This window comes from Curcuma longa, chromosome 16 (genome assembly GCF_044706935.1).
Source record: "Curcuma longa cultivar G26 ecotype Majalengka, Jawa Barat chromosome 16, ITB_CL_G26_1.1, whole genome shotgun sequence".
Lineage (NCBI taxonomy): Eukaryota > Viridiplantae > Streptophyta > Magnoliopsida > Zingiberales > Zingiberaceae > Curcuma > Curcuma longa.
This window is the reverse complement of record NC_133876.1, coordinates 7643986-7656209: the sequence shown is the minus strand read 5'-3', so window position 1 is coordinate 7656209 and position 12224 is coordinate 7643986. Positions and strand designations below refer to the sequence as shown.

The following is a 12224-nucleotide window of genomic DNA, read 5'->3' as shown; positions in this document are numbered from 1 at the left end:
GATCCGTGGGGCTTCCAACGGGAGGGGCGAGATGAGGCGTCAAGGCGAGGCGATCCCGGTGCTCGCCGAGGCGCCGCTTCTCCTTCTGTGCTCGTTGATTCTGCTTGTTCCGGGCGCGTCCGGTGTCTGGTTGAACCTGCCAGCGTCGGGCACCAAGTGCGTGTCGGAGGAGATACAGCCAAACGTGGTGGTGCTAGCTGACTACGGTGTCATCCACGAGGGACAAACCGACAACTTGACCACCATCTCCGTCAAGGTACGATCGCTCCTAGCCTTCAAAACCATAGATCTATTAGTTTTGATCGGCGATCAGCGTGGTATTTATTAGTTGACTTGTTTTGGGGTAAAGATTCGAAATTAGGAAAGCACAATATTCTCCTTCTTATCTTTATATTAACATTTGTACCGAGGGAAGAACATAGAAGTACGTAGTGGATTACTAAGACCAGTATGTTTTTTGTTCATTTGTTTGTTTCACATCACAGGAGCTAAGGTGTAGCTTGGAGAGGCGTAGATATCTTATTAAAGGATTCAAAGTCTTGGATCTTTTCTTGTTTGGATTTTGAGTTGTTTATGGTTGAACAAATTATAGAGATGAGCTTGAATAAGGCCTTTTGAGGGCTTTAAGTCTGAAAGAAAGAATTATATAGTGGAAAGAGTGAGACCAACTGGCTATTTATTTATATTTTCTTGAATGAGTTTAGATATCTGAAAACAGATCCATCCGTTTGGAGCTTTCAGTTGTTCACTGTCAAATCATTTAAAGCACACATATGAGCTTGAGGCATATTTGTACTCCATCTCCGCATATATAGATGCATTAAATGCTAGTTTAATCCAGAAATGCTGGCATGTAATTGCATATCTCTGCTGCAAGTGACAAGGTAGTTTTAGGGTTGGTTTCATGATATGTTAACTAGATAATAAAAAAACACTATTATCTAGATTATTAAAAAGATGGTTATACATTTTCCGGTGGTATCTCTTTTTCCATTATAGGAGCTTACACGTTTGGTTTGCTTGGAGATACTGTGTGCATGCAGGTTTGTGGAAGTTGTATGAATAGGAAGCACCTAAGGATACATGCAGCTCTTGTAGATCTAGGAGAAAGAATCCTAAAAAATTATGGTTTGTTTGGTGTTGATATATATTCCATCGCATCATTTGCACAAACCTTTTTCTATGCCCACTACAAAGAAAGTTTCAGCCCTTATACAACAAATAAATATTTACTTGATATAGACATATCATGCTACTTCTGGTACAAGTATCAGTAAACATCAATATTGATTATATCCAATTTTTGGCTCCATCACCTACTAAGCTGAATTGGAGATATACATGGCCTTTCTTTTAGAAAGTAATTGGCATGGTTTTTAAAAAGTGAATATCTGGGTGTACATAATCTCTTAGGAGGAGTTGGAAGGGGACCACATAGGCATATGACATATGTTGTCTGTATATCCTATTTCTTTTTTTTCAAGTTTCTATTTGGTTCATTTGAACTTGTTTAGACAAAGCCAAATTTACTTAAAAATTCTGAGCTTCCCTATTTGGCACTTTGTAACTTGTAATTGATAACTTATACACTTTTTTTTGCAAGTGACAAACAGTTTAGATATTAACTATATATCATTTATTCTACATTGTTTGTTAGTATTGATTATTATATTTCATGTATTTTGTGTTGTATGATTAACATAATTTTCTTCTACGAGAAAGTATGGATTAGATGTGTTGATTAATATTCATAATTGTATATGTGTTAGTAATTTTTATTGCCATAAATAGTTTTAATTTTTTAATACTAATCACATACTCCCTTGCATACTGCATATAGTTGGTCCACCATATATTGCTTGCATGCACTTTTGAGTCCTTGGTGATTAGAATTTTTAATGTAATTTTTTTCATGGTATAAATAACTAGGAAAGTGGCGAGTGAAGCCGAAAATGAAACTTTTGAATGCTTACATTGATAGCTAGATACAAAAGAAGGAGAAAGGGACATCTATAGAATAGTTAAAGCGAGGGAGAAGAAGACAAGAGATCTTATTCAAATAAAATATATTAAAGATAAATGCGATAGAGTACTAGTAATGATGAAGAAATAAAAGAGCGATGGAAGAAATATTCTCATCAATTTTTTAATAAAGATTTAGATAACCAACTTAACTTAGGTAATTTAAGTAGGTTAAAGGAGCATAGAAATTTAAATTTTTATCGGAGAATTCAAACTTTAGAAGTAGAATTCAAACTTTAAATGAGATGCAAAATAGATAAGTAGTTGTACTAAATGATATTCCGATAGAGGTATGGAAGTGCTTAGAGAAGTAAGGTATTGAATGATTTACGAAGTTATTCAATCTGATCTTGAAAATAAAAAAAATATCTGATTAGTGGAGGGTAAATACTTTAGTCCCATTATATAAAAATAAAGGAGACATACAAACTTATGCAAATTATAGGAGTATTAAGCTAATATCATATCATGAAATTTTGAAAAAGAGTAACAGAAAAAAGACTAAGGAAGGAAACCATGGTAGTCGAAAATCAATTTGGATTCATGTTGGAAAGGTTGACAATAGAATCTATATATTTTTCTCAGGAAATTAATCGAAAAGTATTGAGAACAGAAGCCAGACTTACCCATAATATTTGCTGACCTAGAGAAAGCTTATGACAGAGTCCTGAAAAAAATTATATATAGAATTTTAGAAAAGAAAGGTGTTAGCGTAGTGTATATTAAAATAATTAAAAATATGTACGAAAATGTAATGATAAGAGTGAAAATTCGAGACGGATTAACTGAAGCATTTCCTATAAAGATAAGATTACATCAAGGATCAACTTTAAATTTCTATCTTTTGTACATTAATCATCGATAAACTCGTTGGACATATCCATGATATGTTACTATGATGTATGTTGTTTGTAGATGATATTTAAATGCTAAACTTCGGAAATATTAGAAGTGGAAAGTTTTAGGTTTAGTAGAGTAAAGACAGAATATATGAAATTTAAGTCAATATTAGACGTAATAAGATAATTGTTAAGATTGGAGATGATGAGTTGTCTATAACTGAGAGTTTTAAATATTTAGGTTTATTTTTACAAAAGGATGGAGGGGTCGAGAGATGTTTTACATAAAATACAAGCAGGATGGTTGAAATGGAGGTGAGTGTTAGGTGTTTTTTGTAATCGTAAAGTACTTCTAAAACTTAAAGTGAAGTTCTATCATTAGACTTGCTATATTATATGGAATTGAATGTTGGGCTATAACTTGAGCATACGAGCATAAGATAAGAGTTGCAAAGATGAGGATGTTAAAGTGGATGTATGGGTATACGAGGATGGATAGAATAAGAAATAAGAATATTAGAAAGGAAGTTAGGGTTGTATCTATTAAGGAAAAATTCGGGAGACGTTTAAGATGGTACAAATATGTACTTAGACGGCCAATAAATGTACTAGTTAGGCGATGTGAAACTATGACTTGAAGACTTGGTTAGCAATGATAAAACAAGATAAAATTTATTTAAATATAGATGATGATATAGTAGGGGATAGAACCCAATGATGTAGAAAGATCTATATATCCGGCCCCACCTAGTGGCTTACTTCACAGTCATTTGATTTTTGATTGAATATGATTTACAACACAATTGAAGGGGAGTCTTGGCGCAATGGTAAAGTTATTGTCGTGTGACCTTGTGATCACGAGTTCGAGTCAAAGAAACAACCTCTTACAATGCAGGGTAAGGTTACGTATGATAAATCCAATGTAACCCGATCCTTCCCTGAGATCCTACATTGGCGAGAGCTTTGTATACCGAGCTGTCCTTTTTATGGTTTGCCTCACAATTATTAGAACTTCTAGCAGGTGTTCTATCACTATATCTCATATATGCTTCTGATAAATATTAGACCTATTTCATGCAAGCAACCCTTTTCCTGGCTGTTTAAATCTTAACTCACGTGTGTTAAATCCTAGTATGTCTTAGATGCATCTTCTAGAATCAGGATATCTGTTTATTAACTATCGTTGAGTTTGAATTTCATCACATGCTGTGCAATATTGAGACTCATGTCCTTTAGAACTGGCTATGATTTTCTTTATTGATCTCCAGGCACCTTTCTCTGTATTCTATGTTCTTTATCATTAGGCTAGGAATGCTTAGACCCAGAGACTTGGGAGTTTTATGAGTGAGTAGCTCAACATTTAAATCTAGTTTGAGAAGAATCTCCAGTAAATTTGAGTGGATTGTTGTTCTCCTCATGATAGCCTATCGGTGAGATGTCTTGCTCTTCATGATCATCAACTGCCAATTTTAATTGTAGTTGAATTACCAATATTAAAACCTTATTACTGTCCATTGTTGTATTTTGATTCCACTCTGGGTTTGGTTTAATTGGTAATTTATTCCAGTTGAAAATGAGGGCCTCTATATTAATGTGACAATGACCTATTTATTATCAAATTGTGTACAAAATGATATATGTTAGTTATGCAGTATCCTAATCTACTATTTCGAAATCATTCTTCAGTTCAATCATTCGTGAATGACTTGTGAGTTGCATCACAGCTTGTACACATATTTGCAAACTTTGGAAGTAAATTAAATGGCTGGTTTAACTAAATCTCAGTGAATGTCATATTCAGACTTGAAAGTAAGGGATGGTAATGAATCAAAACAGAAAAATCTTTCTTTTAAGCAGACAAAAGTAACTTATCAATTGATGTTTTGGTCAATAACGTCAGAAGAAAGCAACCGTAGCTTGTGACTTAGGTGGTGAAATATTGTAATAAGATATTCATCCAAAGAAGTAATCTCAGATTATGTCTGATCTTCATGTCGTGGAAATCTTGGAGTCAAATGTGGGATACTAAAACAATAAACCATGAGTCTGAACTATTTGGTTGCTACATGAATCGGTTCTCAGTATTGAACTATGCAAGGCTATATCTCTGATTATATTTTAGATCTTTTGACTCATTTTTAATTACGCTAACTATTTAGTTCAACTTGTCTAACCAATTCACCTCGAATGAATTATTTTAAGAACATTTGGAACCTGAAGCAAAATGTCTGTTTTAGTTTAAAATCACTGATGCAAAGCAACATATGAAACTTAAGGGTCTTTCTTATTCGTGGTTTGTGTAGTACAATGAATGCAAAATAATGTACAAAATGTTATATGCATCTTGCAACACATAAGAGAAACAATCACAAGAATTGTCCAATAGTATCCTGTAATTGCCTGATGTTTAGTTTCCTAAATAAAAGTTAGGTGCTGTTGGCAAGAATTTGCATTATCAAGGATCACATTTCAATACATATGATGCAGAGATGACAAGCAATTGAAATGCCCATGCCTGATGGTTGACTCCCTTTGGATGAATTAATGGCATAGTTTTAATGGTAATTGAAACAACCTCTTGCCAAAGGCAAGGTAAGGCTGCGTACAATGGATCCTTTTCCCGGACCCCGCATGGCGGGAGCTTCGTGCACCGGGCTGCCCTTTTTTTAATGGTAATTTGAGATAAGCTCATTTTCTATTCTAAAGCATCCAACCCTAAGTTCAAAGCACTGGATGTAGATATGTGGTGCTAAACTTTGTTATGTTTTTTGTATATTGTGATGGGGGGAGATGGACCTACAGATATTCATCAGCAGGTAGGATTCTTTCTTTGATGAGGAGAATTGTGTAGCCTTCGAATGAATGAAAATGGGTGCATGTCTCGACATTCTTTTGACTGCGGAACTGATATTTTTCTTGACTTCCACCTTTCATTTATGTTAAGAAATTTCAGAATTGCTATGCTTTGCAAAACGCTATTAGCCCTCAGTTTATGTTCTTCATTTTTCATAATTAAAAGGGTTGAATGAATGGAGATTGCATGAAATCCTATGCTGTCTTCCCATTGACTTTAAGGATGCTGTGAAATATATGGTTTTGCTGATAGGGTTGACCTTATGCAGGTTACATCACCTTATGGAAATACACTTCATGAGAAAGACCATGTTCCAACTGGTCAGTTTGCATTCACCACTACTGAGGCTGGCAACTACTTGGCATGTTTCTGGATAGATGGCGGGAACCAAGGTGTAGAGACAAGCATTAGCATCGACTGGAAGATTGGAATTGCAGCCAAGGATTGGGATTCTGTTGCCAAAAAGGAAAAAATCGAGGTGAGTACCTAAAATGTTAGATCGTCAACCACGGCAATTTTAGATGCAATCTTCTTGTGACAAGTGTGGCATGGTCCTCAATTCCAGGGTGTTGAACTAGAGCTTACAAAACTAGAAGCAGCTGTGCGGGCAATCCATGATAACTTGCTGTATCTCAAATCCAAGTAATTCTGAAATTTAATGTTTCTTTCTAGTACTTGTGCAAATTGTGAACTGCCAAGAATAATTTTTTGCTAAAATTTCCATTGCTTCCCATAGTTTGTTCAATTTTGCAATTTGTTTGTCAAACTCCCAAAATGTTAGTTTGCTACCCAAATAAATTGACTTCCCTTTCTTAACCTGAAGTAACTTTCATGAACTAGTTACATGCTTTTTTCAGTACTCGCTGAGCTACAATCTGCAATTTCTCTATCAAACTTCTAAAGATGTTTTTTTTTTCCTTCAAAAGTTACATTCTGTAATCATTTCTCTCCATGATCTTAGTATACAAAAACATGGAAACATTGTGTCTTGTGACATTGATTGTACATTCGAAAGCCCATGGAATGTTGACCAGGAAAGTTGTTTTTATCCTAAAATTTTATATATCTAACACTAATGATCTTTTTTTTTCTCTCTATTTTTCCAGGGAAGCTGACATGAGAGAGGTGAGCGAGAGAACCAATGCAAGAATTGCATGGTATAGCATTTTCTCACTTGCACTTTGCATCTCGGTTTCCATCTTACAGTTGTGGCACTTGCAGAGATACTTTCAAAAGAAGAAACTTATCTAAAACACGTTTGTATACAGAAGGATGTTGTTGTGTATTAATTCTTGATGCTGAAAAATATTATCGCTGATACACCAACAGCCTTTCAGCTGCTTATTCCAATAGTTTGCAACATAACTGAATTCATATTGTAAGGATCAAACCTTGGCAAATTGGTTGCTGAAATGTTACTGCTTATTTTGTTGTATTTTGGGGGTAAAGTTATATTTTACTATGATTTTCTCATTTAACTCTATAGTCTTAATTCTTTTTATTTGTTGTTTATTTAGTACTTTACAATTTTGTTCAACATTTATTTATGATATTGCAATGATGTCATAATTATATTGTATTGGCTGAGCTAATTAAACCAAATTCAATCTAAAAATCCAGTGAAGATATAATTAAAGAGATACATTATATTGATAGAATGATATTTTACCGTTTTGACATACTTAAAAGTTCACTATTTTCCAAAAGACACCACATTTTAGTCATTGGAAGAAATAACCATTAGTTATCTAGGGAGGTGTTGTGTTTTAGGGATGATAATGGTCACGTTTGAGTTGGAGTCTATATCCTCCATTCTCATTTATTATATTCATCTTCATTGTATATTTAATTTTCATCCTATATTTATTAGAAAATCGGATATCTATCTCCGTATCCATTAAGGATCAGATATTTTTTATATTAATAATTTTTTCATTCAATTCAAATATCATTATTCAATAAAAATATATTAGAATTAATATCATATTTACAAAATATAATGCAACAAAATATAATAAATATCTATAAATTACGAGAGGAGAAGTCGATAATGAAAAAGAAAAGATCAGATTTATTTTCTTGTTATATATATATATATAATTTAATGGAGTATTCCAATCAGGTATAAGTAATTTTACCATATTTGTCTCCATATTGGAATCTAAAAATCTTCATATTTAATTACCCGATTATTTAATCGATTTAAAAAATTCCTCCATATTCTCCTCCATTTGAATCGAATATCGAATCTCCATCGATTCGGAAGATATTGTCATTCCTATCGTGCTTTTTATTTAAATAGTTAGAGGGCTTATGGATGGTGAGTCATTTCCAAAGTGCGCACTTTAAGTTTGAGAATGCCTAAAAGGCGTATCAAAATTTATTTTTTCCCAAAAGACGCACCTGATTTCCATTTTACCACTCTGTCATTTGCCAACTTTTCATTTTTCTTTCCTCTCTTATTTGCATGCAGTATTTAATATTTTCTCTTTCCTCTCTCCTTTACATACAAGTATACAACATTATTTCTCTTTTCTCTTTGACCTCGCAGGGATGTTTAGTTGACTAGAGGATGATAGATTTGTTATAATTCCTCTCTTTTAAAAAAAATAAATTAAATTTTAATTTGGCATAGATAATCCTCTAAATTTATTTACTTTTCATTTTTAATTTTAAAACTTTAATAAGAATTAAAAAATGTATTTAAAAATTAATAAATATTAAAGATATTTTTTATTTTTAATATCTTCTATTTTTTAATGTCTAATTATAAAAGAATAAAACATAAAATTAACAAAGTTAATTTTATTAATAAAAATAATAAAAATGGAATAAAAATTATTTTGATGTTGGTCTTCAGGAAACAACATCATAACTTAAATACCAACATTGTTATGGTGTTGGTTTTTGAATATCAATACTATAATATTTTGAAAGTTTTAAATCATTTTGAGCACTATTAAAAGAGTCTTAAAACAGTAAATGAGAGTTTATTTGGACTCAGATTCATCTAATATAAGAGTTGAAATGAATTCGATTGGAGTTCTCTAGGTCTATCAATGAATTTTGATCAAAAATCTATTGATGGACCTACAAGGCTCAAATATCTGAAAACTTAAAATAAGATGGAAGATATGAGTGTGTAAAAGGGGCATATAGTGAGAAATCTTTGTCCTAAATCTCCTACATGAAGTTATAGGCCCGTGTCAATTGACACAAAGTCTGAAACTTTTTAAACCTATTAAGCAATACTAAGAATCCTTTACAATGATAACAGAGAGCACCCGTGGACTCCATGGTAGTGTAAAAACCTACAAAACTTGGATTTTTAAAATTTTATAATGAGATGAAAGTGTGAAGTATGTAGAAGGTAGATATGATGAGAAATCTTAGTTTTGAGTCTCCTATGCTAAGTTATAGGCTCGTATCAATTTACACAAAATCTAAAACTTTCTAAACCTTTTAAGCAATGTCGGGAATCATTTACGTTGATAAAGATATGACACCGTTGGACTTTAGGGCACTACAAAAATCTATAAGAATTTGAATGAGTCGGATCAGAGCTCTCTAAGTCTATCAATATATTTTGATCGAAACCCATTGATGAATTAAAAAACTTAGATTTCTAAAATTTTACAATGAGATTGAAGATATGAGTATGTAGAAGGTATTTATGGTATCCAATTCTGGCCCTAATAAACGTAAGCAAAGTTATAATCACATGTCAACTAGCACAGACTGTGGTACTGATTTTCGAAGACTAGTATTATAGTGTTGGTTTTGATCACACACTGTTGTGCTGGTTTCTGATGACTAACACCACTGTGGTGTTGGTCTTCAGAAACCAACATCATAGTATTTTAAAAGTTTCAAATTGTTCTAAATACTATTGGGAGAGTCTTAAAATAGTAAAAAAAAAGCTTATTTGGACTTATGTTCACCTAATAAACCCACATGAGTTAGAATAGATCTAATCGGAGCTCTCTAGGTCCATTGATGAGTTTTGACCAAAATCTACTGATGAACTTAGATGACTTAAATTTTTGAAAAGTTGACGTGTAATGGAAAATGGTAGTGCAGTGAAGTTATGTACGGTGTCCTATTTTAGTTCTGACATCCCTACGATAAGTTATGTATATGTGTCAATTATCTTAAAGTCTAACTATTGTTAATGATTTAAATTAATATTTTTGGACACATATAGACTTCAGGAAACTTTAGAAAACTGTAGCATTTGGAATGATTCTGATCGAAGCTCTCTAGATTCATTAACAAAATCCACTGATGAACCTAGGTGTTTTGGATTTCTAAAAATTTATAATGAAATAGAAGAGGGTAGTATAGTGAATGTATTTATGGTGTCCATGACTAGTTCTGACATCCCTACGATAAATTATGAGTAAAAATTAATATAAAAAAAGATAATTTTTTTTTTAAATCTTTGAAAAGACTTTAAATGATATTTTTGGGGTCGAAACATGGGTTGTTATGATTTCACTCATAATAAATGTAGATCTCTAAACGATCTTCGATTTGGCATGTAGAACGTCCCATTCTGATACCCGAATAAAAAATTATGGCCTTCGGAAGTAGGCATTTGACATACACATAACTTATCGTAGGAATGCCAGAACCAAGTATAGAAATCATATATATCTCCTACATACTCACTTTTTCATCTTATGGTAAAATTTCTATAGTGCCCATTGATGGACTTAGAGAGCTCTGATCAGATCTATTCCAACTCCAATAGATTTCTGTAGTGCCTAGGAGTTCAATTGTGCCCTTCATTATCATTGTAAAAGATTCCCAGCATTGCTCAAAAGGTTAGAAGTTTCAGACTTCGTGTCAATTGACATGAGTTATAATTTCATGTAGGAGACTCAGGATATGTTGGTGCAGTTTGCACTAACGGTCAAACTCAAGTTTTGATGAATGACAAATAAGTTAAAGTTAGGTTTGTTGTGGGTTTAACCTCTTTACTAAGTGTGTAGGGTCGAAAGACTTAGAACCAGACACTAGGCTGAAGTCCAGGGTGGTTGAGCCCTGGCAGGAAGTCCAGTTGGGTCCGCGGAGCCTGACAACTGTTGGATCGAGATCGCGCTAGAGGGGGGGGGGGTGAATAGCGCTCGTGGCTATTTCGTTTGTTTTGGAATCGTACGAGTAAAACAAACGCAGCGGAAACAAAGATAAAACAAGGCACAGGGACACCAAGATTTACTTGGTTCGGAGTCTTGAGCGACTCCTACTCCAAGGCCCGCGATCGTTGATCGCTTTCGATGGGCAACAACTATAATATCGAAAAAACTTTATACAATCAGTATTTTAATTCAAATGCTATAATAAAATTATACCAACAATTTAAGAGATGAAGAATCGGATCAGCAGAACGTTGTTGAAGCTTTTTGAGGCAGCACGTTGGAGAAGACCAATTGCTCTCTTGTTCAAGAGATTCATTCTTGCTCTTCACGTTGAGGTGCCTTTTAAAGCTTTTGCAAAGTTAATCAAGATCCTTGGAAATAGGATCTACACGTTGAGGCACCAATTAAAGTCTTACACGCGTGGATCAGCCTTGCACGCATGGATCAGCCGATCAGAGCAGATTTATTCTGCTGCTTATCCACAATTCAAGACAAATATTGCATTTTGGTCCCTGCAAAACATGTTAATCTCAAAGCAAACCAAATGTTGCATTTTGATCCCTGCAAAATATGTTAATCCCAAAACAGACCAAATGTTGCATTTTGATCCCTGCAAAATATGTTAATCCCAAAACAGACCAAATGTTGCATTTTGATCCCTGCAAAATATGTTAATCCCAAAACAGACCTGCAACACAAAGTTAGGACATAAATGGATAAAAAGAGATGTCGACAGCCTCCGGACTGTCCGGGTCTGACTTCGGATTTCCATCCGGAAATCCTAGGTCGACCCGACGCCTACTGTTCCCTCTTCCGGGGAACGCGTCCTCACCTACTCCCCTCAAGAGAGATTACCTGATGCCAGTACGATCCTCCAGATCGACTGGACTTTTGCTCGGCGCTCGATGCTCCCGGACTTTCTGCTGGACTTCCGCTTCTCGGCTGGTCCAGTCTTCCACCTGGTTCGCGACACCAGGACTTTTCACCTAGGGTTACCAACAACTGGCCGAAGACCAAGTTGGTTGAGACTTGGCAGAAAGACCAGGGTGGTTGAGCCTTGGCAGGAAGTCCTGGTGGGTTAAGAAGTCAAGTAGAGCTGCACGAGGTAAGTGAGGTAAGTCACTGGAGGAGCGAACCAGTGAGGACGAGTCCAATTTTGGACTTTAGGCGCGGTCCAACTTAGACCCACTTGGGTGATCTAAGTTGAGTCCTGGTTAGATCCTGGTCTGGATTGACAGGATCTAATTAATTTTAAATATTCTGTATTTTAATATATTTTATCATTATACTAACTCTATTTTATATGATTTATTTGGTATATGGATAAAATTAATTTTGCATGTAAAACAAAATTAATCTTCATTATTA

The 12224-nt window shown here is 34.2% G+C and overlaps 1 protein-coding gene across 1 annotated transcript; it reads left to right on the top strand.

Moving 5' to 3' along the window:
• LOC141847633 (transmembrane emp24 domain-containing protein p24delta3-like) lies at positions 1-7150 on the top strand. The gene is made up of 4 exons (XM_074735687.1): positions 1-256; positions 5984-6193; positions 6281-6357; positions 6822-7150. Exons 1-4 carry the CDS (start codon positions 32-34, stop codon positions 6964-6966), a joined length of 657 nt encoding a protein of 218 aa, XP_074591788.1. The 5' UTR covers positions 1-31; the 3' UTR covers positions 6967-7150.
• Positions 7151-12224: the final 5074 nt, after the last annotated feature.

Coding starts and splice junctions, on each gene's coding strand:
- LOC141847633 (XM_074735687.1), top strand. CDS start 32: ATGAGGCGTCAAGGCGAGGCGATCCCGGTGCTCGCCGAGGCGCCGCTT. Junction 6,194..6,280: donor CCAAAAAGGAAAAAATCGAG/GTGAGTACCTAA, acceptor CCTCAATTCCAG/GGTGTTGAACTAGAGCTTAC. Junction 6,358..6,821: donor TTGCTGTATCTCAAATCCAA/GTAATTCTGAAA, acceptor CTATTTTTCCAG/GGAAGCTGACATGAGAGAGG.